This window comes from Haemorhous mexicanus, chromosome 1 (genome assembly GCF_027477595.1).
Source record: "Haemorhous mexicanus isolate bHaeMex1 chromosome 1, bHaeMex1.pri, whole genome shotgun sequence".
Classification (NCBI taxonomy): domain Eukaryota; kingdom Metazoa; phylum Chordata; class Aves; order Passeriformes; family Fringillidae; genus Haemorhous; species Haemorhous mexicanus.
This window is the reverse complement of record NC_082341.1, coordinates 9,941,414-9,968,995: the sequence shown is the minus strand read 5'-3', so window position 1 is coordinate 9,968,995 and position 27,582 is coordinate 9,941,414. Positions and strand designations below refer to the sequence as shown.

Here is a 27,582-nt window from a genome sequence, read left to right as displayed (position 1 = left end):
TCTTGCAACATCAACTGTCAGCCCAGGATACTTTTATTATTACTGGTATTCTTACATTAGTTTCCAGTTCAAGAGAGGAAAATCCTTTCGGCAAGAAGCACAGGCCCACTGCAGGAACTGACTCTCCGAGAAGTACAAGCATAAGATAATAAAACATGTTTGGATGTTTGAATTCAAGCATACCTAACAGCTGCTCAAAAGCAGTGACAGGTACTTTCGTGCAAAACCTGACTCTATTTCTTCCTTTTTGCATATTTAAAAAACCCACCCCAAATGCACACAGCACAAGGCATAAAAATCCCAACCCTTTGCTTACAGAATTGGCTACAGCAGAGAAAATTCAGGATGGGAAGTCCTGAAAGTCCTGAAAGATGAAATTATATTGGATTTCTTTCAGAAGATTGATCTGGGAGAAAGGAGTGGTGGAGTGTGTGTGTCTCACTTTGGGATGGAAAGAGTGAGAGATTTGGGTTTGACTGTTTTTATGATGGGTGTCAGGAGACATGCTCTGATGATACCTTACTGGAAAAACTACCTGCCCTTTCTTCATCTGGATTACTAGTTATTCTTATCTGACTTGTAATGTATTGCCGGCAATGAAGATAAGAAGGGTCACTTGTGTTTATGGACATTAAAAAGAAAGTTCATGACTAATCAAGGACCTAGGATTTGCAAAAATGGTCTCTGAAATATTAATTTCTCCATCAGTTCTTTGGGCTCTCTGGATTTGTGCAATGGACAACAGACTCACTGCCCAAGTGGTGGATGTTATTTTCATAAAGAACTCATTTTTTACTGCTGTGACTTGGCACCATCATGTGGCCACTTTGAGTTTTCTCAACTTAAGTAAAAATTTACATAGAAAAACGTTTGCAATTAATTAATTTAAGCTTAGACATATTTCAATCTATTTCAGAAGGAGAAGGTACATACCTTAAATATATCTGTTCACTAAATACTGAATACATTGTCTGTGAATTGTCCTGTTTCACCAAATCTGAGCTTGTTTAATCAAGGTTTTACTCAAGTTCTTTAAGCCAGCTTTTCTTAAGTTACAAAAGACATTTTCAGTTCTTCATCTTGGTCCAACTCTTACCAATAATATACAAAACTTGGCATATTATAGACAGCTGTCCTCTTCCTGGCTACAAGAGCTTTGGAAATTATTTGCAGAATTAAACAGGTACTTTCTGTTTTATATTAGAAATCCCAACAGATTTAGAATTTCAGTAAACCTCCCAGGCATATTGTTCACATAGATCAATCCAAACAAGGAGTGTACATCTCAGAACCTGAGTTAGTCAGGTATTCCTTTTGCACAGTTTCAGGGAGATATGTGTGATAAAATTTGTGGTTTGGTATGTTTGCATATGGTCTTCAGGTAGACACAAGGAAGTTTTAGCAAGCATTAATGTTGAGGCCCAGAGGTGGAAATCTACTCACATTCAGGTTGTACAGAAACACAACTTTATGTTTGCCAAAGAAATGCTGTGATTTCTTTCAGAGTCAAATAAGGAGAAACAGCAGTGCAATTTATAGGAATGGATTTTTGCTATTTTTTTTTAAATATATGTACATCTAGAGTACTTTCAATAATGAAACACAGCCATCATATTTTTGAGTGCAATAATGGTAAATTTGACTCTGTCATTTTTATGATAAAATATATTGTTTCAGTTGAAATATTGTATTGATAGTCTTTAAAATATAGACAAGTTATATACAAATTATATTAAAATTTTTAATTGAAATAAAAAATAAACTACACATTTTGCAATAAATTGTACAACTCTGTTTCTAAAAGGACTGCAATAAAATAGAATACAGTTTGTCAGATTCCTCAGGCTGAGGTAATGCCCACTTCTTCTTTACATACTGAATGTCTATCTGTCCAAATTCCTTGGCCAGTACAATGCCTAACAATCCATTTGCTTTTTCTGGCTCTCCCAGAAGAGTCATAGTTACAACCCTGAAATCAAAAGAACAGGGGAGTGTTTTTTAATTGAGGCAAAATAAATAGAAATCGGTGCTTTCAAACATGTTTGTGCCAGGTTACTTACAGTCAACTTAGTGATTCTTATTTTCTGCTCAAGCCCCAGCATGTTCTTTAGCTTTTCACCAGTTGCAACCATTTAATGCAAATATAACATGCAATTCTTCCCCTGTGCATTTTATCATCAATTTCTAAACATGGCTGTAAATTATCTCAAGCTTATAAAAATGAACAATGTTTGATTGCATTTTACAGTACAGTGTAATAAATTTTAAATTTAAAAAATTTAACATTTAAACAATTTTAAAATTGTAGGAATTTCTCCAAAAACTAGCAATGTGTTGCTACAGTTAACAAGAATACAAGGAAAACTTTTAGTTAGAGGGATATTCAGCCTAGGGAAGACAGTCAAAATTTAGCTCACTGTAGTTTGTTTCCACACCATCAGCAGTTCACAAAATAGAATTAGAAATGCAAATTATGATGACCATTTAAAATCAAGGCAAAAAAACTGCACAACAATTTTAATATTTTGTTAAAAAGAGAGCACATACCTCTCTGATGGCATAGTCTGCTTGGCCACAGGCAACAAATCATTTTCCAGAAGATCCCAAATGTAAATATTGGATGATGCATCCAGGGCAAAGAACACAGCAGGTCTTGTCAAAGCCCACTGCAGGGCAATAATTGGCTGGCCCTTAGTGCTGCCATTCCACTGCATGAGGGGATACTCTGATGTCATCTGGTGCAGTCTAATACTTCCATCTGAACAGCCAACCTACACCACAGATAAAAAGAAAATGCCTTCTGGAACAAAACAAACTAAGCAAGATGAAAGAAGTGGTGTTTAGGTACATGGCTTACCAGTGGACTTGGCAGTGATAGGTCAAAGGTTGGACTTAATGATCTTGGGGGTCTTTTCCAACCTAAATTATCCTATTATTCTATTATTTTTTTTGTCATCCTTCATGGCAGATCTGAGTTACTGAAATCTACTAACACATCTAGTTAAATACATCAAATTAGAAATACTCCCTCAGCAAGTTAGAAAAAAAATGAAACTTCTATTAAAACGTTTTCATACCAAAAATAGTGGCTTTCCAAAAGGGAAGAAATCAATTGCAGTGATGCTTATTGATCTCAGTCTGCTCTCCTGGGGCCTGAATAGCTTTGGAACAACTTTTAAATCGTGTCTTGTACCATGGCCTACCAGACCCTATGAACAACATAAAGAAAATTAATTAAACAAAACAACAAAAAAGTTGCATTACTGGTATTACAGGAAAGAGTTAAATAATTCATGAGCTGATACTTTAAAAGATCTTTAATAGCTAATAAATTTTAATAGCTAACAGATTTTAAGAATATAGGCTCAAATTATAAATTTTGTACAGTCTACTGGTAAAATTCCAACTAAATAAGACAGCTTACAAAAAAAAAAAAAAAACTAACAATGACATGATTTCCAGGACGATACTCACAATGTTTGTTCCAACAATGAAGTGATTGGGATTAGAAGACAGAAATTTAATAGTCAGTGTCTGTGGCATTCTCTGGCTAATATCCTTTGGGAAAAGGCTGAGGAAAATGGGAAATGCAAAAGAGGACATTAACACAGCTTTTGTCTCCTAAAGCTGTGCAAGTACATACAGAAACTCTTGATCTAAAATGTCTATGATTAGATCTAGGAAGAAATGTGTATTATAAAAAACCACACACAGAAAATAATGTATAAAGTATAAGATATATAAATGTATAATGTATAAGATATATAAATATATCTTATGTAACAGAAAATTAGTAAAGTATAGGAAAAATTAGCTTTGTGAGATAACATATGTAAAATTGTAATGCCCCAGTTTTCCTACCTGTTACTCAATTCCATAGTTGAGCTATGTACTAACTTCACTTTCCCTCCAGGAACTAAACCTAAAATTATAAAAAAAAAGTTCTTTTAACTGATTTAAGCACTTTTCATTTTAAAAAAATTCCAATCAATAAATTAAATTGTAAGGTAATAAGTAAAAGGATATTTCATAATTAGTTTACTGCGGATGCAGCCTTTGACATGTAAGAATCTTACATCATTCAGAACTATTTGCTTCAGAATTCAAATCTGAAGAGTTACAATCTTTGACAGAAATAGAAACATAGTTACACTTTTCTTTTTCAGCACTCTGTAAGACTCAATTCTAGAAATGGTTAAAATGCACATTTATGTTACTTGGATCTTTGACAATGAATTATAGGTATGAGATAATGCAATAATGGATCCACAAAGTTGGTCTATGTTACTTGTTAGCTGAGAAAAACATAAATCATGCAAATCCTTCAAAGACAATAATTTTTGAAGAGGAAATTTTTACTGCTGGTTGCAGTAAAAATGTGTCAACACATGACCACAGCTTTAAAATGTACCTTGCAACAGACACAATACCCAGCTTTAGCAGCTTAATATAGTCTGACATTGCACATGAGCTTATAGAAACTGATCCAAAATTCTAGTTTGCTGGCATTACTTCATAGTTTATGTATTTTCAAATGTAAAAGGATTTTAGTCACAGCCTTTTCCAGTTAGGTAAGCACGGAAGTGTAAATTTGTTTAAAGAACAAAGAACGTAATTTTCTCCATTCACATAACTCAAAAAGGGCTGAATGGACTTGGTTTTTCAGTGTTTCCACAGAAAACTTCTCATGCTAAATTAACTATCTTACCTAAAAAAGAGCTTTCAGGACATTTCTCAAAATGGAGAACAGGCAACAACAAAAGCACTATAACAGGTTTGGTTAAAACTAAAGTACAAAGAGGAGGTCCAAAGATATAGAATTACACATCCTTTGGGAAAAAAAAACAACTATTGACAACACAGAAAACTACTCTGACATTGTAAGAAATGTGGCTGTCCAGTGGCAATTACCAATACAGAATTAGCAGAAGAGATTTAGATAGCAGTGAAAATTATTCTCCTACCTAACCAATAACCCCAAACATCAGCTATAATTATTCAGAATAAATCTTTTCCTCAGTAATTTTGCCTTCTTCTAAACTACTTCTTGGCATCACTGACTCTTCCTCTCTCTTTTAACTTCATAGTCTCAAAACTGGAGCATTTTATTCTACCTCTAACAGTAGTACAGTACTCACCTAAGTCAGTTTGTGAACCAGCTAGATCTGCTTTCTGCAATTCAACAACTACCTGAAAAGTCAATATTTAACATTAATAAACAATCAATATTTAGAAGAATTCAAATTTGTAATAGTAAGTAATAACTCTAAAGGGCTGTTTGGAGAGGCAGGTCTAACATTACAATAATTACAGGTAGATTCTCTACTCCCTGTCAATGCCTGCAATTCTAAAAATAGCTTCACATGCCTGCTGGAGGTTCCTGATGGAAAGCACAATATGGAAAGCTACATTCTACACTTAATTGCTAGTTGGCATCTTGTTGCTTTTGTCAGTTACAAAAAAAACACCTTAAACAAGGAATTGTAACACATTCCCTGCGCTTTGCTATACATGAATAAAATTAACTATACATGAAATAAAAAGGGTAGATCATTTGGCCTGAATCTGTTGCTACTTAAGTTACTAAAGCAAGTTAAGGTTTTAAGGAACTTGATTACTGACACAGAAGTGAAATACTTTTATCCCTTATTATTTACAGGTTCAGCAGCTGAACCAAAGCTGCATCAAGTAAAAAAAACACTTAAAACATGTGATAGAGGAGTTATAAGGACAGTAATTAAGAGCAGCAGACCTAGTGCTTTCCTAATCAGCATATTTTAGGCAAGGAAATCTTATCATCTGATTTTCACTTTTTATCTCTTTAACATTTGTTTTATATAAATTAGGAATTTAATTTCTCCCCTACATTATCATCTCTGACACCACTGTGATTTTACAATTAAAGTAGGTGGGTGAAAGATGACTGAGGACTATTAATGGAGTACTGGACATACTTGAACATATTTCTATTAAGTAATACAATTTATTGCCTTTTTTCATGAATTCATGTACCTGTTAATACTTTTGCCAAAAGAAAACATTACAGGGTCAGATCAAAACTTTTAAGGAGAATTCCAACAGAATGGTTAGTGTTGCTAGACTTTTTAGGGAAGCAATTCTCCTAAGAAATTCTGAATTTGGGATGTTGTATTTGAAGTATTTCATTACATATTATACTCTCTCTTTTCATACCTACTCACCCACATATTGAGGATTCCATTTTCATCCATTGAAGCTATCTGAAATGGAGGGCTTGACATTTCTATGGAAGGAATGGCAACAATTTATATTCATACACTGACCTTCCTCCTGAACAACAGCAAAGGATTTGAAACATTTCCTGCATTAATACCTCCTCTGAAACTTCTACAATCCTCTCATTTGCATAAAAAGGGAAAGTGTCCCAATTCTACCAAAGGGAAAAAAAGGCATGAAACTTTCTTTACTGACAGGGTGGTCAAGTATTGGAGCAGGTTTCTCAGAGAGGTGGTCAATGCCCCAGGCCTGTCAGTGTTGAGGAGGCATTGTGCACAATGGCCTTAACACATTTTAACTTGGTCAGCCCCGAACTGATCAGGTAGTTGGACTGGATGATCCTTGTAGGTCCCTTCCAACTCAAACAGTCTGTTCTATACCTCTGTCTATTCCAGAAAGGCAGATGATCTCAGTCTGCATCTTTTTTAAAATGTCTGGATTCTGTGTGGACTTTGGAAGGGAACATAAAGTGAAACAGATGGAATCTTGTAAAACCTGCAATAGGCAGCACATTTCTTCAAACCACTATGGATTTCAAAGTACAAATCTGCAATGGAAGTGATAATGTCTTCCCTAGCACACTGTCTGAGAATTTGAGGATGTGAGGATTAGAGTTTCTTTGCAAAGGTTGGTCATAAAAAGAACAGGCAAAAGGCACAGGAAAAGCCACCAATTACAGCCACACATTTTAAGTGCTTTCAGATATAAGCAAGTTTCTACACTGACTCAGACAGGGATTTTTTTGGACATTAGAGAAGCACTAAGACTCTTCCAAACACAATTTTTGAGTGATAACTGGTTTTATCATGGAAATATGGTCTAGAAAGCAGAATTTATAACAAGCACACAGCCACATCTGACGTGAAGCTGCACTGAATGAACATTACATAAAAATGAGAGCAGAAAACAAACATGAATATTGCATGCAATTGATACTACAAACAACTTAAGAGGCAGACTGGGATTACAAACTGGATTTTGGCTATGATATATTTGTTTCACTAGATACCTAAAGAAAGACTCAGATTGATGCTTAGAAGAGCAGTTTACATACCCTCCTGATAAGAGAGGCTTGAGAGCCCATAACTGTGGTCACTGTTGAGAGAAGTTGAGACAGGTTCCACTGCCAATATGGGGGAGGTGTGGTTTACTGAGTTTAGGATGCCATCTGTAAATGAGAATAATGACAGTTAAACATAGTACTTTCCACAAAAAAACCCCAAAATCCTAATCACTTTCCAGCTTATAGGAGAGTGATGATTACAAAGAAAGAATGGCAAATAATGAACTTAGCACAAGTCCCAAATACAATACTGCAAACTGCTAAATTAACACAATACAACTAGATAAATCAGTGTTAAAATATTTCTATTTAATTCTCATTTTCCAAATGACTGATGCACCATTTATGCCACCGTACCAGACATTTCATTAAAATCTGCCATTTCAGGGTTAGCATGGAAAGAATTATTTCAAGCTCCATAAACAATAGGGACAGAAATAAATCACTGCTTACTATAAAAGAGGACAAAATTGAAGAAAAATTACTCTTAGTAGAAAGTATCCTGAAAAATCCTGAAACAGTATTCACCACAAGAAAATATGTATTTGCCCTTTAATAACATTTTAATGTGTGTTTAGAGTAATTTCAATGTGTGTTCTTTGTCAGATACTCATGATTTCTGGACTTGGCCTGTGCACTGAACTTAATCTCATTTAAGACTGAGGGCATTAAAGCTTGCTAAGTACCCAGCATTAAACCTGCCTGCTTACATAAGCAACTGCATGAAACTGTACACATCCATCTGACTACCAGCTTGCAACCCAAGACCAAGTATCTTTGACCTACTAAAAAAATTAAAAGTCTATCTATAACCAACTGTTTACTTTTACATGGCTGCTGCAATTAGAGACACTTGTGAAGAAAAGAGGATTTTGTAAATGTGTGCAGTGGGGTGTTTTAGAAAACTAATAGTACAACAGACAAAGTTAAATCAGAAAATCATAGCATGGTTTGGACTGGAAGGGATATAAAAGATCATCTCATTCCAACCACCAGCCATGGGCAGGGACACCTCGTGCTGGACCAGGTTGCTCAGAGACCCATCCAGCCTGGCCTAGAACACTTCCAGAGATGGGACATCCACAGCTTCTGTGGGCAACCTGTGCCACTGCCTCACCAATCCCACTGGAAAAAATGTCTTCCTAATAACTAACCTAAACCTACACTCCTAATAAAATTATTTACAAAACTATTGCTGTATGTTATCCTCACAAGAGTAAGGATAACATACAGCAATAGTCAATGTTCTTGCATGAAGATTACAGAAACATCAAGACTTAGGTGCACAAAGTGACTGACCAGGTTGCACAGATGCTCACCTGTGGAAAATGTGGGAACTCTAAATGTCCACTCAGATTCAGTGATCATCATACAAGGGTGCATTCTTGAGTCTTCTCGAAGATCCCACACCAACAATGAACCATCTGCTGTGCCAGCAAAGACTAATGTTGCTTTACTGGGACTAAAGCAGCAACACATCACCTGTAAAACAGTAAAAACATGCAGGGCTGATATTATGATAAAGATCAATGGTTTGATGAGCCTGAAATAGGTTTGTGAGCATGGGAACCCAGAAAATACAGATCACATGTGTTTATGGCAGAAGGGAAATCTATTTTAAAGGGGAAGTAGGATATAAGACCTTTAGCAGGCCTTCCCTTTTCAAAACAATCTGCTGTCACAAAGCTGAAAGAGGTGACTCAACTGAATGGGAATGATGAGTAGAGAGAAGTCCTAACAACATCTGAACTAGATGTTTACTTCCATTCACTCTTCAACCATGAAATAGGGTCAAAATTAAACAATCAAAACAACCAACAAAACACCATGATCATCACTACAATCTGGTTCTGGAGCACAGAATAGAACAAGAGCAGTCTTTGTTCACTAGGCTCAGATGTGTTTCTCAGAAGATAGCACATTTTGAAGCAACACCAAAAATGACCCCATGTAAAAAAAAATCTTTAAATAAAGTCTTGTAATGGATGGACAATATACAATGTTATTAAAACATACCTCTGAATCACATATTAGAACTTTCTGAGGACTGGAGGGCTGCCAGATGTTCCAAACACATATAAGGCTCTTTCTGCTCAGCAAACCTACACCTGCCTTTTCAGGTAACCCATGAGCAGAAAGTAGTGTCTGCCTCTGAACTTGGGAGACATACAAGCAGGGGATTTTTCGGCCTAAACCATTAAAAAAAAAAGCCAAGAAAGAAAAGCAATAAATGAAAAAGCATATTCAGCTGCTATAGCAACAAACAAACTAAGATGCAATTATGAAGAATATTTCTATTAACGCTGTGTTGCTTTTGAAACTATACAATAAAAAAGTAGGGACTAGAAAAGGAATTCAAAATACTAAAAGAAGGAAGCAAAAAGGAAGAGAGTAATGAAATTAATAGAAAAATTATTCTGGGCATAAGCAAGCCAATCTGATCTGATGTCAGTATATATACTGAAAATTAATCTGAGTCTCAAACAGGAAACAGCACAGGCCAGGCTTTTTTGGTTTTATCTCCATCTAACACGTTCATGTTAGATGGCATAGGGTTCTGTGTTATAATAGGCCTCCCTAACATAATAACAGAGGCTCTATTTTTCACTTTTCAACTGAACAGCTACTGTTTATATGGAGAAGATATAATTGCTTTACAAATATATCAGACTACACTGTCCCTGTTGAATAACCTGCCTTTATTTGTAACTTTGGCCCTACTGCCAGCATAAAGAGCCCAAACAAAATTACACCCCTTGGGATGGCCCTTCAACAACAGGAACAAGAAATTACACCCATCATGTTAATTGCTGGCTTTAGTTCTGGTAGGAATAGATGGAATATATTTCTTGTAAGATGCTCTGATGTTCCTTGTGTGAAACCAATCCGCACAGAGCTCCAGCAAGATTGGCACAATAAAAAGGAAAGTGGGGTTTACATCATATGTATATCCTGATATGTGCTGTTTGCACAATACTGACAAAGAACATGGCACTTGGCATAAGAAAGAAGAGATCACTCTGTACACTAAAAGGTGTAGAATAAAGTTCCCTTACCATGGAGGAATGGCTGGTTAGTATTTAACTGGAAACAGCTATCACTAATAGACAGACTGGTTTGTCGAGATCTTAGTTTCCTGGGTTGTGTTGCAACTTGATCTTCCTCTAGCAAAACAGCAATCACCTTTCAAACATAATTACATTTATAGAAATAAAAGGGTCATCTTATCTTCCAGCTTTGCTATTTGTAGCTTTCTAAAGTTACGTGGATTAATTTCATAAAACTTTTATCAACTGTCTTGTTAATTTTGTAACTTTGTAAATACAGCTTTACAGACATAAAAGTTGCACAGCTCTGATTCCATTCTTTTGCATAGAGATCTTTCTCTTTGACAACAAGTATTATTTAAGTAATTCATTTAAATTAGTCAGAACAAGAACGGTAAGTGATTTATCACACTGTATACTTATGCAACCAGCTCAAAAGGATATTAAGGATGTAAGTGTACCTGGCATGCAGACCGGAGAAAATTTGCTAATCTTTGTGAATCAATTTTAGGTGTCGGAGCTTCATTCGCTGATGTATTCTGGCTGTTTATGGGACCTATGAAAAACAGAAAAACAAAAAAAACCTGAGGCTTCAAAAGAGAATCAGTTAAGAAAAGCGTAAGGACAATTTAATTTTTAAGCAAGAGGAGAGTGGCAGGAATTAACTTATCTTCAGAAATAAGAGTGTTGAAGGACAAGATCTGTTGGAGACTCATTTCTGCCAATAGAAACATCAAGCCAGAAGGAAAAATGATTTCTGACACTTATTTTTCATACTTTCTACATGAGGATTCAGAGTGCCTATGTCAGCTTGCTATCAATGCAGCCTGCCACTCTACAGATTCTCACAAGTAATGGATACCAAAGAGAAAGTTTATATGACAGGCACTCATCTATGAGTGAGCAAGATTAAAATGTTCTTCACCTCCAGATACAAGAGCACTTTCTCCTGGATGCTGTGTCCATTTCTCCAGTGTCTCAACTTCCTCAGTCTGAATGTCTCTATCAAGATTGTCCTCATTACACTGAACATATGCCTAAAGTAGAAAGATTAAATTATCAATATATGGGGTGACACAATTAAGACTGACAGCACATAACTGAAAAGAACTCAGTACTTTTAAAAGTGAAATTTAAAGCTCAGCCTCTTCTATTTGTGAATTCAGATCTGAGCATACTGACACACTGTCACTACTTCATGCATGCACATTTTACCACATTTCACACCAGAGTGCTAAATAAATAATATTGCAAAAATACAGAATGTCTTCCTAGGCATGTAAACACCAAACCCAGCATATCTGGGGACACTGAGCCACAGACAGGCAAAAAGCCCTTAAGAAAAGGAAGAAAAATGAGAGAGTCATCTTCTAATACAGAAAGGAAATTGCCTGTCTGGCCAAAAGTTTTGAGATCATTGCTGTATAGTAATTGAGGCTTAGAGATCAATATTATTAATTTATTACCTTATGTGCTGGTAGATTTAGCAACTTTAATTTTTAAGGAAAATTCTTTTCCAGAAGGAAAATCAGCCCTTTGAGGATTGAAACATTACTAGGTATTTGTTACCCACCTGCTTAGTGTTCATTTTACCAAAATATCTGATATACATGTCGTACTCATTGACAGGGGGCAAATCCAGTAATGAAAAACTAACTGAGAAATCCAGGTCAATTAGTGGGAGAAGTTCTGAAGTCCGTTTTCTTCAGGATGAATTACAAGAGAGAAACACAAAAATGGTTAAGAACAATTATTTGGTATTCCTAAAGACAACCTGATTTTGTATCTAACAATCCTTTAATCTATGGGAATTGAAGTCATGCTGAAATTAATTAGCAGATAAAAATGTAACAATAGAAATACACAGACTATTGTTTAGAGTTTTCATTTAATGTTACATTGAGATAATGATCATGTTTGAAAACCCAGTACTAATTGCAAGTGTCAAATGGTTTATTATGAAAGCCAAACTATCAAAAGCTCAGCAGATCATCTTGCCTAAGTATTCCAAAGCTGTTCTGTGAGGTAACAGATGAATGTCTCTTTCTTCTATAGTTAGGACAGTGGCTAATTCTCCTAAACTCATTTTATTAACTCACATCACTCATATGTGTCCATGCTTTATAAAGATCTTCTATGATATCCTAGCTTTGTTACACATCTGCAGTCCTTGTCACAATTCACATAACTATCTACTTTAATGCCATAAAGCTGTTAGGAAATTTCATTTCTAAACTGAACTGCTTGAATTACACAAAGATGTCTGCTTACAAGTCAATTCCAGGCTCTTGCTGTAGTACAGTTTTTGATAATAAGACAATTTTTGCAGTCTTTCTCTCTCTTGCACTTGCAGGTTTTTAGTGTACTTAAAAGTGATACATAAATACAAATCAGATGAAATTATGGATCTATAGCAATTCCATATCTAAACACTCTTGCAGATGCATTTTCTAGTTACAGCTTCTTGCTGAGGCAAGCTGGTATTTGAAAAGGGAAAAGACTAGAGCAACAAGAGCTAGAATTTCATCAGTATTTTAAAGTGAATTTTTCTTTACTCATAAGGACAATTTTCACATCTCCTTTCTGCTACTTGATGACATCTATTGCATATTCTTACCCACATTTTAGTTTAACTTGCGCTTCCTAATGTATCATCTCTTCACAAACATGGGCATAGATTGCTGAGATATAACTCAAACATATGAAACTTGCTTACTAGTTTCTAAACTTAATGATACATGCAGATAAATCCTTAAAATAAACTAATGAGTTTGTATTTATGATTTACAACTCCCAAGTGCCACAACTTATTCATGGGATGCTTACAGTCTATTAATGGTAGTAATGTATTATCACAACATTAAATTCCACAACTCCTTCCTCTTCCCATGAAAATGCTCATTATCTTCAGGCTGTGTATGCTGTCAGTATACACACAGAGTTATAAACATAGTCATAATCAGTCATGGTACTTAATCAGCAGAGGCTGACAAACATTCCAGAAGGCAGTTCTCCAGAGATGCCTTTGTGAGTTTCTTAATCTGTCTCTACAGTCTAGAGAGGAAGCCTAGACAATGAACTTGTGTAAAATTTGAGTATATAGTTTAGGCAATGTAAATTAAATAACTTAGACAATAAAATCTCCCTTATGTGAAAATTAGCCACTGATGTGAAGCTATGAAACAGTGGAGTCTGGTATTAACAATAACATTTAATAACATTGCTTTATGCATCCAAACATTGTAACAGAAAACTGGAGATATATACGGCGCTTCAGACAAATCTGGAGCTTCTGTCAAGTTCCACAAAAAGCAGGCATCAATTTGTTTCTTTAAAATACAGAGATGTCTTAGGTATCTCAAATCCAGATCAATTTTAGATCAGCAATAACATGTTTTTTACAGAAAGTGATGTTATCCCTGAAAGGGAATGTGCTATATTTGGCAACTATATGCACCATATATTCTTGATTATTTCAATAAGTTACAGTTCTGCAGAGACCTGATGGTAGTTAAAAGGCTTGCTCTTTAGTACTTTAAGTTAATATCTAATTAAATGACTGAAGAATTACACAAAGAAATTACAATCCTGGCAACACATTCTGTAATAAAATTATGCATATAAACTGATATATAGATACATTTCTCTTACAAAATGACTTGAAGAAATACCTGTAAATTATATATACTTAAAAACTAATTACTGCTAGTCAATAAAGTATTTGATTCCATAAGACTCAAGTTTATAAAATTCACAAACTTCAAATATAATGAAAAAAAACTGCATCTCACATAGTGAGCTGCCATTTTTTGTGGATTATTTAAAATACACTTACTTCTGCTTACTGGCCACACTTCGGCTGTTTTGTCTTTGGTTTGCCATTTGGAAATCCATGAATATTCCAGAAAAAGAGCTTCTGACAGAACAATCTTGCCTTTCTGTGATATTGTAAAACACAGTGTTACAGTTCACACTTAAAAGTGCATGAAAATGTTAAGCAGTAAGTCTAAAAAGTAACAGATTTGTTACAACACAGCTACTGAAAGTTCCTGGTTCACATGTTACACAAAGTGCTCTATCACCATTTTTAGTAAAAAGAGTTTAACATCAGTAATGGGCCAGCATATGGTCCTTACAATGGTTCTTTATCAATCAATTCAAAATGACTGAGCAGTGAAATTTTTACTTTAGAAGACTTATGCAGAAAGTCTCTTTCTTTCTCCTTCCATCAGCAGGTGCCTTGTTCCCCTGTGTACAGTGTGATCAGTTCTAAAGATTGCATTCAAGTCACACAGACTTCACCATGTGCACACTACACCTCTGAGTAAGAGCTCAGGGCTCAGGGAGAGGAGAACCTCATCAACACAGGCTTAACTAACATCCTTAGATGAATAAGGAAAACATTGAAAACTTCCTTGAAAAGCCACGGTTAACAGATCAACTACAACAACTGATGGCACATCTATCTTACTCCCTTTCCTGGCTAGGTTGTAGCTAATTGAACTTAAGATCAAACTTCCTGCCAATGGTACTTCACTTTCTCAAAGGATGACTGCCTTTTTAGGCAATACTTGTAAAATGCTTTTTATCTTATAAAAATAATTGCCAGACTGATCAACCACCATTTTAAGCAAACGAGATCAAAAGTTCATCAAAAAAAGAATGTGTTGTGTAATTAAGAATAAACCACCAAGTGTTACAATTCTGAAATTTAAAAATCTTTATCGATTCTGTATTGTTCACTAGATAAATAATAATTGCATAAATCTTCTACAAGAAGAAATTCACCTTACAGTATGCTGGTTCCTGCTGCAATGAGCATTAACTGAAAATCCACTGACAGAGTCAGAGACTCTTCCAGGCTAGAAAAGACCTTTAAGGCATACTGTAAAGACTTACAGAAACTTCATGTTATTCTTCCTTTCTGTAATACCTTTGAACCAGACTAAAAAGCTATTTAATATTCTTTTGCACAATGATTCTATGTGGTTGTTCACTTCAGTGCAGACTTCAAAGGACAACCACAACTGTACTTAAACAAGCACCTCTGGAACTCACATGTGTCAGATCAACTGAATACCAGGCATTTCAGAAAGAGCTTGCATTTAAAAGTGATAAAGTGCTATATACTTGAGTAGTATTGATATTTTTCTTGCCTTCCCTCCAGAACAGTTGCTTCAACTTTGCTTAAAAGAAAAAGGTGAATTTAATGCCAGCGGAAGCCCCAGACTGTTCCAGCACTCCTCAAGTTTTCAAAATCCAGACTCTCATATGCTCCTCTTACCCAAAATAAGAAGTATTAAATGTCAGTCTGTACTTTTTATATTTCACAATTTAAATGATTAGTAATGCCTATGAATCATTTAGTAATGTGGATGTTACAGTGCTTACCACAATCTACATGATTCATCCTGAGGACCAGATTTTGGTCTTTAGGCAGACTGTTAGAAAAAGTGGCCAGCTGATTTGTAAGTTGTATGTGTTACTCATACATTTAATATAAAAAGGCTGGTATCTAGTCACATACCCATGACTGGCTCTTTTGCTTCATTTTCCAGTTTCTTTGGCAATGGATTAAAAATTCTATCATTTTCTGCAGTAATTGCTCTTTGAATTTCTTCAATGTCTGATGTTCTGGAAAATTGAACCTCTCTTAGATTTTCTTCTGCATCTCCTACTTCACCACTTTTGTCTTCATCACCTTCAAAATCCTCTTCATAGACCTTTGAAATCAACAGAACTTTCAATACCTGGTAAACACAGACTACAGATGCATTTTTCAAGATCTTTTACAGACATTATAAAATGTCAAAATAAAAACCTCATACAGATATCTATAAATCCTCTGATTGAAAGGCATTCTAAAATAACTGGAAAGAAAACAGCATCTCTTGATTCTGCAGTAATTTTAATCAAGAGAAGATAATCTCAATGTTGTTCTACAGTGCCCAAAATAGTCTTTTTATTTAGTATCCTAAAGCAGACACTGTAAGTTTAGGTGAATTATGTGTTCTTTAAAGAAATAAAATAACAGTGTTCAGTGGCATAAATGCTTCAGGGATGTATGAAGTTGTTTATTTGACAGTTTTAATTCAAGCTGTTCTTTAATGGCAGGCTCACATTTACTAAACTGCCACATTCCCTGTCTATGCCTAAGGGTCATCCTTTAACAAATTCTCAAACTAAGACAGCTCATGACATGCTAAAATAATCACCTAACACGTATGAACAAGTCTTAAATGTGCTAATTTCTCTTCACTGAATGGTAAAGGGCTACTGCAGTGACCAGTTCAACAGTGGAAATCATCACTCCTGCCATGAGGGGAGATGAATTCTACCCTCACTGAACAAAGATGATTCTAGTTCAGCTCACAATGAAAGCACATCCCACACACTTTTGTATCTCAATAACTTTAAAGTAGACAAAAGAGAGCTAAAAAAGGGAATTAAATTAAACAAATTAGTGAAGTGAATGCTATGTGTCAATACCTTTTTCCTATGATATTTTTTTCAATGATAAATGAACAGGCACTTTTTATTTTTTATCTGAAATTACTAGCTCTGATTATTTAAATAATTCAGCATTCTTCACAGAAAGTAATTTAAATAATCGAAATCCACAATGGCAGAGAAAATATTTTGTGAAAACTTCAACTGAAAAAACAAAAGTTGGTTCCCAATCTCTGACGAAAACTAACTAAATATATAGCAGAGAGTTTCTACATAACATTTTAATTACTCACTATCTACTGTTAGCCACATTAAGGTCACAGTCACCAAAGAAATAACTAAAAGCCATGAAACATCCTGTTTATTTCTGTGAAAAAAGTTATTCTTTATTTTGATACTTAAGAATTACTTCAGACAGACAGCTGTATACTTTTACTTACTTCAAAGTCATCTTCATAATTCAGTGAAAAATCTTTAAGTCCTGTGTCTGGATTAGAGATGTGTGTATCTTTCATTTCCTAAATCAGAAAAATAAATGAAACAATTAAATAATCTTCCCCCCAAAAAATCTCTTATCTGCCAAATCTTAGCATACAATAGATTAATAGTTGCTATTCTCAGATATTTCTACATTTTTCAAGCAAACATATAGCATATGTAGTTTATACAGATAAAGAAAATTATATTATCAAGCACTAATTACTGAATTAAACTAATAGTACAGGAAGAAAAACAGACCTCAGCCTCATCTTGGGAAGACCAACTGTTTTTCTAACAGTATTTTTATTGGAAAAGACATAAAAACTGCTGTGTTGCCTACAACTTCATTGATGGTTCTAACAACAAAATAAGATTGCCCTACCCTTTAGAGGACTAGACAAAATTATCCCTACACCTAAGTTATACTGGAGGACTCACTCTGTTAATAAAATAGTGCAAATGTTGAAACCAGGAAAGCAGAGACATGGATGTAACAGGAAGACAAGATAATTTTTATATGTAAACAATTTTGCTAACATTGAATCCTCTACTTTATTTATATGGAAAAAGATTTATGGTATCCCTGCAATAACTTCAAACACATTTCCTTTCTCTAGACTATTAACTTGATTAAAATAATGCCATTTATTTATGGCAACTTTCCTGGTTTCAACATTTGCAGTGTTTTATTAACAGACTGAATCCCCCAGTATAACTTAGGTTGTGAGAAATTTCTCTGATTTCTTCTGCCTGCAGGGTTGCAGATACTCAGCAGTAATTAATATAGTTTAATTCATATGATTTTTAAATAAATCCTTATTCCATTCAGACCCCTTTAGTAACACACTCAACAAAGGTGAGTGTTTATTAGCTTTTAGGCTACTTTGTAGTTTTTATTACCTATGATCATCTCAAAAAATGCCTACAAGGCTGTCAGCTTTATTAATAATGCAGATGCATCTGGTACAAATACGGTTTTTACACACTAAAAATCTCCACCTGTAAGTATTGTCTGGGTTCCTACTTTCAAGAATTTATAGAGAAAATCTATATATTGTCAATACAAAGCAGGATTAGGAAATTATGCTGGAGTATCTTGAAGGCTGTGGCACTCAGAGCAACAAAAAAAATCAACAACATAGAATGCAAATCCCTAGAATTTCAGTGTTCTTGTTGAGTAAGGTCTTAAGTAGGAATTTCTCCCTCCTGTGTTGCCTCCTATTGTCAATGAAGACAGAGAAGATAATGGAAAAGGAGACCAAATATAAGAGAACTGAACAGCCTATTTCTCTCCACAAACTAGAAATGAACTTTAGGTCCTCACCACAGAAATTTACACTTAAAGATGAGCTGAATCAATGAGTTGAAAATATCACAAAAGTTCTTAAAAATTTTATGGTAGAGCTGGGCTGTATCTGCACAGACTCTTCCAAATAAACCCAAGTCTATACAGCTTCAGACTTGCTAAAAATTTGGTTCTATCTGAACAGGTCCATTTAGAAATATTAAAATAAATAATTTCAAAATATAAAAATAATTCCCTCTTCCTTAGTTTTACCTCTTGTCTTGTGTCCATGTCCTCTGTTCCAAAGAGTTTTCCTTTATCTTTTACAGTTCTATTCAAAAAGAGAAAAACAATTTTATTGGCAAACTCATAAGAAAGCAGTTCTACTTCAGTTTTGTTTTCTGTGGATTTTGTTTGTTTTAGTAAAAACAACCCAAGGCTTTTTTCCTGAAAAAGAAAAAACAGTTAGAAATGTCCACTAAACTGAAATATTTCTACAAGTATTTTTACATATATCTATGATACAAAAAGATAATGAAACAACCAAGTGATTAACCAGTAAAGAATTGAGAAACTTTGTCCAAATTTGACACCTATAATTGCATCAAAAGGCAAGAAAAGTAGTGAGGAAAAAAATTCATAACTCCACACATTTATCACTTGTATTAATATCTGCAGCAAACCAGAGATCAAGATCAGATTGGTGCAATATGCTCAAAAGCTAAAAATCAAAGACTGATTTCAAACCTGTTTTTTCATTCAGGGGTCTTATTTATGGGGACAATACAATGAGGGTTGTATCAGAGAGCAGGAGCAAATCAACAACAAGTTTTGCTCCTCAAAAATCTATTTGATTGTTTTATACATAGAGAGTAAGTAGAGAGTATCAAACTTCAAGAAGAGAATATTTTTACTTCTTATGTGAGTACTTGCATATACTGCTGTTGGGATTGACCAACATAGGAAAAGGCAACAATAAAAATTAAAATTTGTCTGGATCATGTCATAACAAATTGGAGTGATTCAACATTAACAGTGCTTGAAGCTGAACCAGGGTTTCATGACATCTCACCAAACCATACTGCCTTCCCTGCCATCCAGGAATGGCTAAACTCTATGCACAAACAATGACTCAGCCACAGCCCCAGCAGCAACAGCTTCAAAACACTGCCTGAATATTCAACACTGCTGGCACAGCTGAGCACTGCTGCCAGGCAGCATCTCAACACGTGTATTCTGAAATATTTAATTTTTCAGTTTTGCATAGGTTCACACTTTCACAAATTCACTTCAGCCAAAGTGGTTTGTCCCATGCTTAACATTAACAATACTCAGCCACTGGTAGTGACCTCCCTGCCTGTGTCCCCAGAAGCAAACAGCTCAGACCTGTATTGAGCCAGGAAGCTAAACTGGGGTCTAAGAGTGAGAATTGCAACCAACCATGTACCCAAAGAATTAGACCTCAGAAAGTTGTGTAAGAATTTTATAAGCCTCGAGAATTAAAGAACTAAATACTAATATATACAGGAAACTTCTCTAAGATTTCTATTTGCTAGTAATAAAACTTAGAAACATAATGCCAAACTTGAACTGATCCTACTGAGGGTATCTGGAACTCTTCCTTTCATATTCAACTGCAAACTTGCTATATATATATAAATATAATATTTTAGATACCATCTAGGAGAGGAGCTGAATATTGATACTCTAATTAAACTAAACAACAAAATAGAGTCCTGTGTAGTTCATCATGAAACCTACATGTGTCCACATGACTACACAGTGAATTTCCAGGTGGTAAAATACAGCATTTCTATCTCCAAAACTAAGTGTCCAGATTAATATATATGTAGTTTACAAGGACTGAAAAAGATCTCTTGCTACCCTTATGAAGAAAAATAGTTAAAGGAATATAAATACATGCATTTTTTATCTGAATCATCTTAGAGGCAACACACAAATTTTTTGGTAACTGCTGTATTATTGGGCCTATGAAAAAACATTATCCCCAGATATGTGAGATTAAGAATTTATGCTTATTGGTTTGGTGGTGACTGAATCTTTGTAGACACCATCTAGTATGTAATTATTTTAAATCTCTGAATTTACCTTACAAGCTGATGGCTCATTTCTTCTTGAATCCTCTCCTCCTTTTTGTATTCACTATTCTGTAAAAGAAGTCACAATATTCATGAGTCAGAAATACTGGGAGGGAATATGTATATGACCCTGTATTAGTAGTACTTTCATCAAACAACAAAAAAGGTTGCTAATGAATTGTTTCAATTACAGACTATTTTTTATTTCAGTCATTGCTTGGAAGATGCTCTCAAAGTCTGGTAGGGCCTAAGGGCTGACCTTGGAAGGCTGTGGCCAGCCTGTTCCAAAAAATGAGACTTTAACAGTATGTACTACAATTCACACAAACTGGATGGAGGAACAAAGAACAGTCTCAGGCACTTTTAATCCCCAGTAAAGGGACTTGAATCTTAAATTCTGTATTATGAAGGTTTGCTTAAGTTTAGAAATGTATTCAATAGGTTGTTTAAGACAAAGGTCTTTGTCTCTATCAGACCAGAAACAGAAAACAAAATATAACTCTGGGACAGAAGCATCAGTGTGTGTGCTCTCTAACAGCAGCCTGAGTACATTTCCAAGGAAGTCAAACATTGAGCAAGCCCCTGATAGACTTTTGTTGTCTGCTACAGTCAGTCAGTTACAGGAATCACTCATGGAGGGCCCCTACACTGAAAATTACTCATATTGCCACTAGAAAATATATTTCTGAACTTTTACTTCAGAAGCTTGTACATCTTCACTCTTTAGGCAGCAGAAGAAACTACCCAAGACCATCTCAACTGTTGTATGTCTATATGTCTACAGAAAATTCATTTGATTTTAAGAGTTACAAATTACTAGAGATTCTTTCTCTCAGTCTTGTTGAATAAATACTTAAAAAAATCAGTAAAAAAAGAAAAATTATTGATTAAGTCTCTAGGATATAAAATCATGCTCTGTATTAGAAACTTAAAAGATATCCTATGGCTTCAGAAGTAGAGGCAAACCCCACAAATATAAAGGGTCTATATTCACTTGCCTACTTATGAGTTGGATAGATGAGCTCCCTTCAGAGGGAGCTACATAAAAGTAGAATCTATTAAAATCTTTTTTGCTATAAAGGCAGCCAATAAACTTTAATGGACCTCAAGCCTTAAGACATCTCCACTTTGAAATGTTTGCAAAAATTTCAAAAGTCATAACAAGAAAGAATTTTATGAACAGAAGATGTTTCTAACATATAGGCTTTTTTTTTGGTTCAAATTTTATGGAAGGAATCAATTCTGAATTAGCATACTTAAATGCAGATGTAGGGTTTTCATCTACCACTTTAGCCTCAAATTTCAGAAAATGCTGACTTAAAATCCTAGCATTTTTATCATTCCCCTATTGACAATATACTAATAATTAAAATAAGTGATAAGGTAATGTTTTAGCAAAACCTACCCTTAGATCATATTTCTTTCTTTCCTTTTCTCTACTTTTTACTCTCTCATCAGCTTCTGCTGCTGGCCTTTCTCTGTCTCCATGGGAAGATTTTTCTTTAGATCTCTTTGATTTATGTTTTTCTTCCTCTTCCCTTCCATAATGTTTATAACTTTTCTCTTTAGAAAGCCTCTCTTTTTCTGTCCCAGCAGAATGTTCTTTTTTTTCTCTGTGTTTTCTTTCTCTCTCTTTATCCAACTCTTGATGTTTCTCAAACTTGTGTACACGTTCACCTTCTTCAACTTTGTAGGCCAAAAATTTTTCAATTTGCTTTCTTAAATCATTATCCTGCAAAGAGGAAAAAAATATTTAATGTTTAAAAACTTCTTCAAGACTGTTCTATCTTCACAAATCTATCCAAATTTGACCATTAAAATGGTCAATTGACAATTAAAATTTGACCATGATTGAATTTTAAGTACCTAATCTTTGTGTCATATGGATCTTCCAGCCATTTTTTTCATTTCCTATGATAACAAGTTTCAAATTATGGCTGCACTTGAGATCCTGGTGCTTCTTCTAGGACACTGCACACTTTGCTACAGAAAATTCTTTGAATTATATGCTCTTCACACAAAAAATTGTCTATGAGGTGATCTAAAGTAGGACGTACACTCATCAATTACCCTTGCAATAAGGGCATAAATAGCAGATGGAAACTTTTGATGTAGCTGTACCAAAAGTAAGCATTTTTTGCTATGAAAATTTTATTTCATGTTTACTTAAAAAAAAGAGAATAAAATAAAAAAAGAGAATAAAAGAGAAAAAAAGAGAATTAAAATCGGGTAGCTGAGATATACTTTGTTTTTGTTTTGTACACTAGTCATCACCTTACTATCTATGCATCTCTTAGATTTCTTGGGAAACACAGTCTGATCCAATTTCTTCATTATTCTACAATTTTATCTTATCCTGTTATTTAAACACTTCTCTAATTTCCTTTACCTTCTGTGCTTTGTGTCTTCTTTCTCGCTCTTCAGTTCTTGCTTTTTCCTCCTCTAGAAAACAGATGTATAAATTAGGGAACAGATTTTATAATATTCCAACTCTGTAAATAATTAACTCTAGCATGTAGAAAATAGGATTTTAGCAATGTGTTTTTTCTTACATAAGATCTTTATAAAAAGGAATTCTGTTGAAATTCTCTCTCCAAAGCTGGTTACTCCTTCTTCTCTCCTAATGAATCCCTCCAGTCTTGTGTCATGGTAAGAGTAATGACACGTGCTACTGATTTCAGCAATCACCCTGCAAGTGAAGGGATCACTCAGGACAGAGTGTCTAGGCACTGACCAGCCAAACCAGTGACATCCATCCTCTCCTCAGAGGAAGGGAAACAAACATCTGAATTGTTTTACAAGCATCAAAATAAAACATGCCAGCAGGTACTCACACCAGCTTGTTTTATCCTCTCTGCACAGATGGGGTATGGTTTCAGAGTATTCCTATCTAATTATCAAATATTTCCAAGTACAACAGCAACCCAAAGTTACTTACCCAAACGATGCCTGATTTCTCTTCTTCTGTGATGTTCTGTATCTCTTCCTTCAAATGATTTCAGATAATTTAGTGGATCTATTATCTCATACGTCTTGTGCTTTTTGTCTCGTTCTCTGTCAGTGTCCCGGTCTTTATGTTTTAGTACACTGTGTCTCTCCTCCAACCACGACTCTTGAACCTTATCTTTGTGTCTCTCTCGGTCTTCTCTCTGGTGTTCTTTTCCCCTTTCTCTCTCTCTCCTTTTATCTCTGTCCCTTTCACTGGATTTAAACCTCTCTCTCTCTCTGGTTCTCTCCTTGCTCTTCTCTCTGCCTCTGTGTTCATATCTGTAAGGGTCTATGTCATGAACGCTCCTCTCTCTCTGCAGTTTCTTTTCTCTGTGTTTTTGATCTTCATTTTGACTATCTGGTAGTGCTGCCTGAAATAAAATTAAAAATTTATTGTTATAATTCAGTAATATATTTTGATAGGAGTATATTCATGTGGAAAAAATTTGCTGGATTACTAAATATGTATTTAATTTCCCAAATGGTATTAAAATGCTGATATAGTTCTAGGTTTACTTTGTAAATACTAACACTATGTCTGTGCTTATTGAGAAAAACCTAACAAACTGAATAACAATAACACATATCGGAAAACAGCTTTTAAAAAATACAACACAAATTTAATGTAAATATCAATGATGTAGCTGACTGCAGCCTGAATGCCTATTTGACATGGGGATAATGTAATTCACCAGTTTAAAACCACAAAACAAACATGACAGATGATGATAATAAATACAATAGATAATATACATTCTAGGAAAGTGAATAATATATATAAAGCAGAGCTGTCACTTGGATTTGACCAGCAAATCAGACCCCATTGACTGCTGTGTGATAATATAACAATGCACTCTTTCCATTTATCTAAGTTAGAACAAAGAGTAACTCTTTATCTTTAGACCACCAATAAATTCTAGTGCTGTAAGGCAGCTTAACATCAAGGCTAGCAGAAATAAAATATACCCACCTTCAGATGTTTCCTAAGTTCTTCTGCTTTCCAAGTATCTTCTTTGGTTCTTTTCTAGAACAGAAAAGCATAATCAAGTAAATAACCAAGTGGTTAAGTAACCAATTTGCAGAGAGAAGTAAATCATTTAACAATGAATCACATTTCCAAGGAAAGGATCAAAGTACAAGTGGCAAGTCTCACTGAAAGGATCATGCAAACAATAATTTAATTTAGCTCTAACACCTATTTGCAGTAAATCTCACCTTCCTGGACCTGGAAGAAGCCTGAAGCTCAGACTGCATGTGTAAGTTGACTGCACATGAAATATTAGTATGTAGCATTGAAGGTAAAAAGCAAAAAGATAATGAAACTAATCAAAGTACACGATTGTTTCACTAGAGTGCTCCCTAATAAAATAAGTTATATTTCTTCTATCTGCATTTGCAGAACTCCTCCACTTTGCTGCTTGACCACTGTTATAAAGACTTAATAAAAATTCATATTGTTTGAGATCACTAAGGGAAATGAGGAATTTTAATCTATTGAATATTTGAACTAGTTCATTGGAGGATGATGACCATATCCAAAGTGACATGATCAGGCTATCCTTATTCTCAAATTTAGACTTGGCAAAAGCTACTGAAGATTAACAAAATAATCATTGATAAATATGGTAATGATGAGCTGCACTGGTGGAAGAAAATAAACATAAGAATTTTCTTAAGTCAAGATTTAACAAAGCCTAAGAAACTCAACAGAACTTGTATGAATGTTAAGCTGGAAGGGAGGACATGGATGAGAATAAAGCAGAATGCTGTATTATAGTCCCAAACAGTAACCTATTTAAAATCATGTTTTGGATTTAGACAATATTTAGGTATGTATCAGCAAACAAAGATTGCTAATGATGTAAATAGCATAAACTCAGCATGAAAAACAGAGAACATCAGATGAGGCTGCTACAGATTTATTTCAAAGCTGAGGCAAAAAGCACACAGCACACATTCACAGGTGGTTCTCTGGCACCCAATAATATGCATCTGTCACTTTTCTGGGGCCTGCAGTTTTCACCTGCCCACCACAACCAGAAACTGTTGCTTTTTTCTATGATTTTCTACTTAAATCTCTGCTTTTGCAGAAGTATAATAAACAAACAGGGAAAATGAGATATTTTATAAAGGGTTGAGTCCTTTGTCCCTCTGTAAGTATATGTCCACACAATAATGTTTCAAACAAACTTTCAAAGGATTTATTAAACTTCCTCACCTGTCTGCTAATTTAGAAGTACTTATATACTCATTTAAATCCAGATTAAGATTTGTTACTTAAATGGCACTGGGGTTTAGCTTAATTCATAGACCTGAGAGCATTCAGCTCACATGAAATGCCACACATTTACTGAACTCAAAAAGTTCTATGAACGTTTTTACCAGTTAAGAATCTGACCTTCAATCTAAAGATAAAGCAGTCAGTGGAAAAAGAAAACTTGTTGCTTTAGATAAACTTTAAAAGAGATCGACAGGGGTTTGTTTCTTCACTCATAACTAGAAAGATAAGAGGTTTTCAGAACATGTTTTTAACCAATTTAAGAACTCAGATAATTGTGATTCTAAAGAAACAGAAGAATAGTAAGAAAAAACTCAGTCTTTCATTTTTAAGGCAGAGAAAAGTACTTTATTTTTTGCATGTAAACATTTATCTTTCTTATTTCCAGCACGAGCTGCCAATCTGAGAGCCCTCAAACAGGTAAGAGCACGGCTGATAGAAGCGGCAAAAGGAGGGTTCCTCACTCCGTGTGGCTGCTCCTGCCTCTGGCTCTTTAGCACTCCCACAGCGACACACCTGAGATATTTCAGATCAAAGCTGAACTTTTCCATCACAGCTCACCGCTTTGGCACGTCTGCTTTAGCCAGTGAAAACCTCACCCAGTAATTGATGCTAGCACGCGCATGTGGTTTTGTTTCCTTTATTCCGGAGTTCTACAAACCTTCAATAATTGAACACCTTAATGCAGGAGTTACGTGTGTTCCCGAAGAACTAAAGCCCGGCAATTAGCGGTTACAGGAGCATCAATTATTAAACACCCTTTTTTCTAGAAGGTGAAACAAGGGGTATTTCCGTAACCAGCCATCCCCTTCTGCAGGAGGATGAGGGGCTGGTACAACTCCCCCTCAGCCTCGGGATATGGATTCCCTCGCTACGCCTCTTGCAGGGGGATTCACCGCGTGCCGACCAAACAAAGCGACCCGGCCGGCCCCAGCAGAGCCGCGGGGGTTCTCGGGGGCAGCAGTCGAGGCTGCAGCGCTGTCCCCCGGCCCTGCCGCGCTCTCCCGGCGCTGCCGCTCACCTTGTCCCCGTCCATGGGGCCGGGAGGCCGCGTCCGCCGCCGCGGGCCGGGATCGGGCGCTGCGGGCGGGCCCGCCCCGGCAACCAGGGCCGGCAGCCGAGCGCCGAGCGATGGATGCGCCGGCTCAGCCTGCGGGGCGGCATGGCCGCGGGAGGGGCGTCCCGCTCCGGGCTGCCCGAGTGGCCAAGGACTAGGGAGTCCGGCCGTGCAGCAAGTCAGAGAGGTGATCCTGCTCCTCTCGTCGGCCCTGCTGAGGGATACCTGGGGTCTGTGTTCAGTTTTGGGCTCCTCTCAGTGCAAGGGAGACAAGGAGCTCCTGGAATGGGTGCAGCGGAGGGCAGCGAAGGAGATGAAGGAGCATCTCTCCTTCGAGAAAAGGCTGAGGGAGCTGGCTCTGCTCGGCCTCAAGAGGAGACAAGTGACAGGGGACCTCGTTAATGTGTATAGATATCTTGGGAGAGTGCCAAAGTGACAGGGGACCTCGTCAATGTGTATAGATATCTTGGGAGGGTGCCAAAAGGATGGACCAGGCTCAGGTGATGAGGCAATGGGCAGCAACTGAGGCACAGAAGCCCCACCTGAACATGAGGAAGAACTTTACTGGGCAGGTGACCGT

General features: G+C 35.8%; 1 protein-coding gene across 1 annotated transcript; it reads right to left on the bottom strand.

Moving 5' to 3' along the window:
• Window positions 1–1,532: 1,532 nt before the first annotated feature.
• DYNC2I1 (dynein 2 intermediate chain 1) lies at window positions 1,533–27,064 on the bottom strand. The gene is made up of 24 exons (XM_059839796.1): window positions 26,967–27,064; window positions 24,638–24,691; window positions 23,618–24,038; window positions 23,069–23,121; window positions 22,085–22,411; window positions 20,690–20,748; window positions 18,854–18,911; window positions 17,256–17,333; window positions 15,893–16,088; window positions 14,201–14,303; window positions 11,939–12,068; window positions 11,291–11,402; window positions 10,827–10,921; window positions 10,375–10,501; window positions 9,335–9,507; window positions 8,638–8,800; window positions 7,310–7,423; window positions 6,201–6,262; window positions 5,139–5,190; window positions 3,862–3,922; window positions 3,475–3,571; window positions 3,078–3,209; window positions 2,548–2,771; window positions 1,533–1,969 (listed from the first exon to the last, which is right to left on the bottom strand). The coding sequence occupies exons 1-24, from the start codon at window positions 26,979–26,981 to the stop codon at window positions 1,798–1,800; spliced, it is 3,078 nt and encodes a 1,025-aa protein (XP_059695779.1). The 5' UTR covers window positions 26,982–27,064; the 3' UTR covers window positions 1,533–1,797.
• Between the last annotated feature and the right edge of the window lie 518 nt (window positions 27,065–27,582).

Bases quoted from the DNA above. Each gene is read 5' to 3' on its own strand.
- DYNC2I1 (XM_059839796.1), bottom strand. The intron at 6,263-7,309 runs GTATGTAAACTG...TTCCTTCCATAG, and splicing joins AAGCCTCTCTTATCAGGAGG to AAATGTCAAGCCCTCCATTT. The intron at 5,191-6,200 runs GTGAGTAGGTAT...TTGACTTTTCAG, and splicing joins ATGGAATCCTCAATATGTGG to GTAGTTGTTGAATTGCAGAA.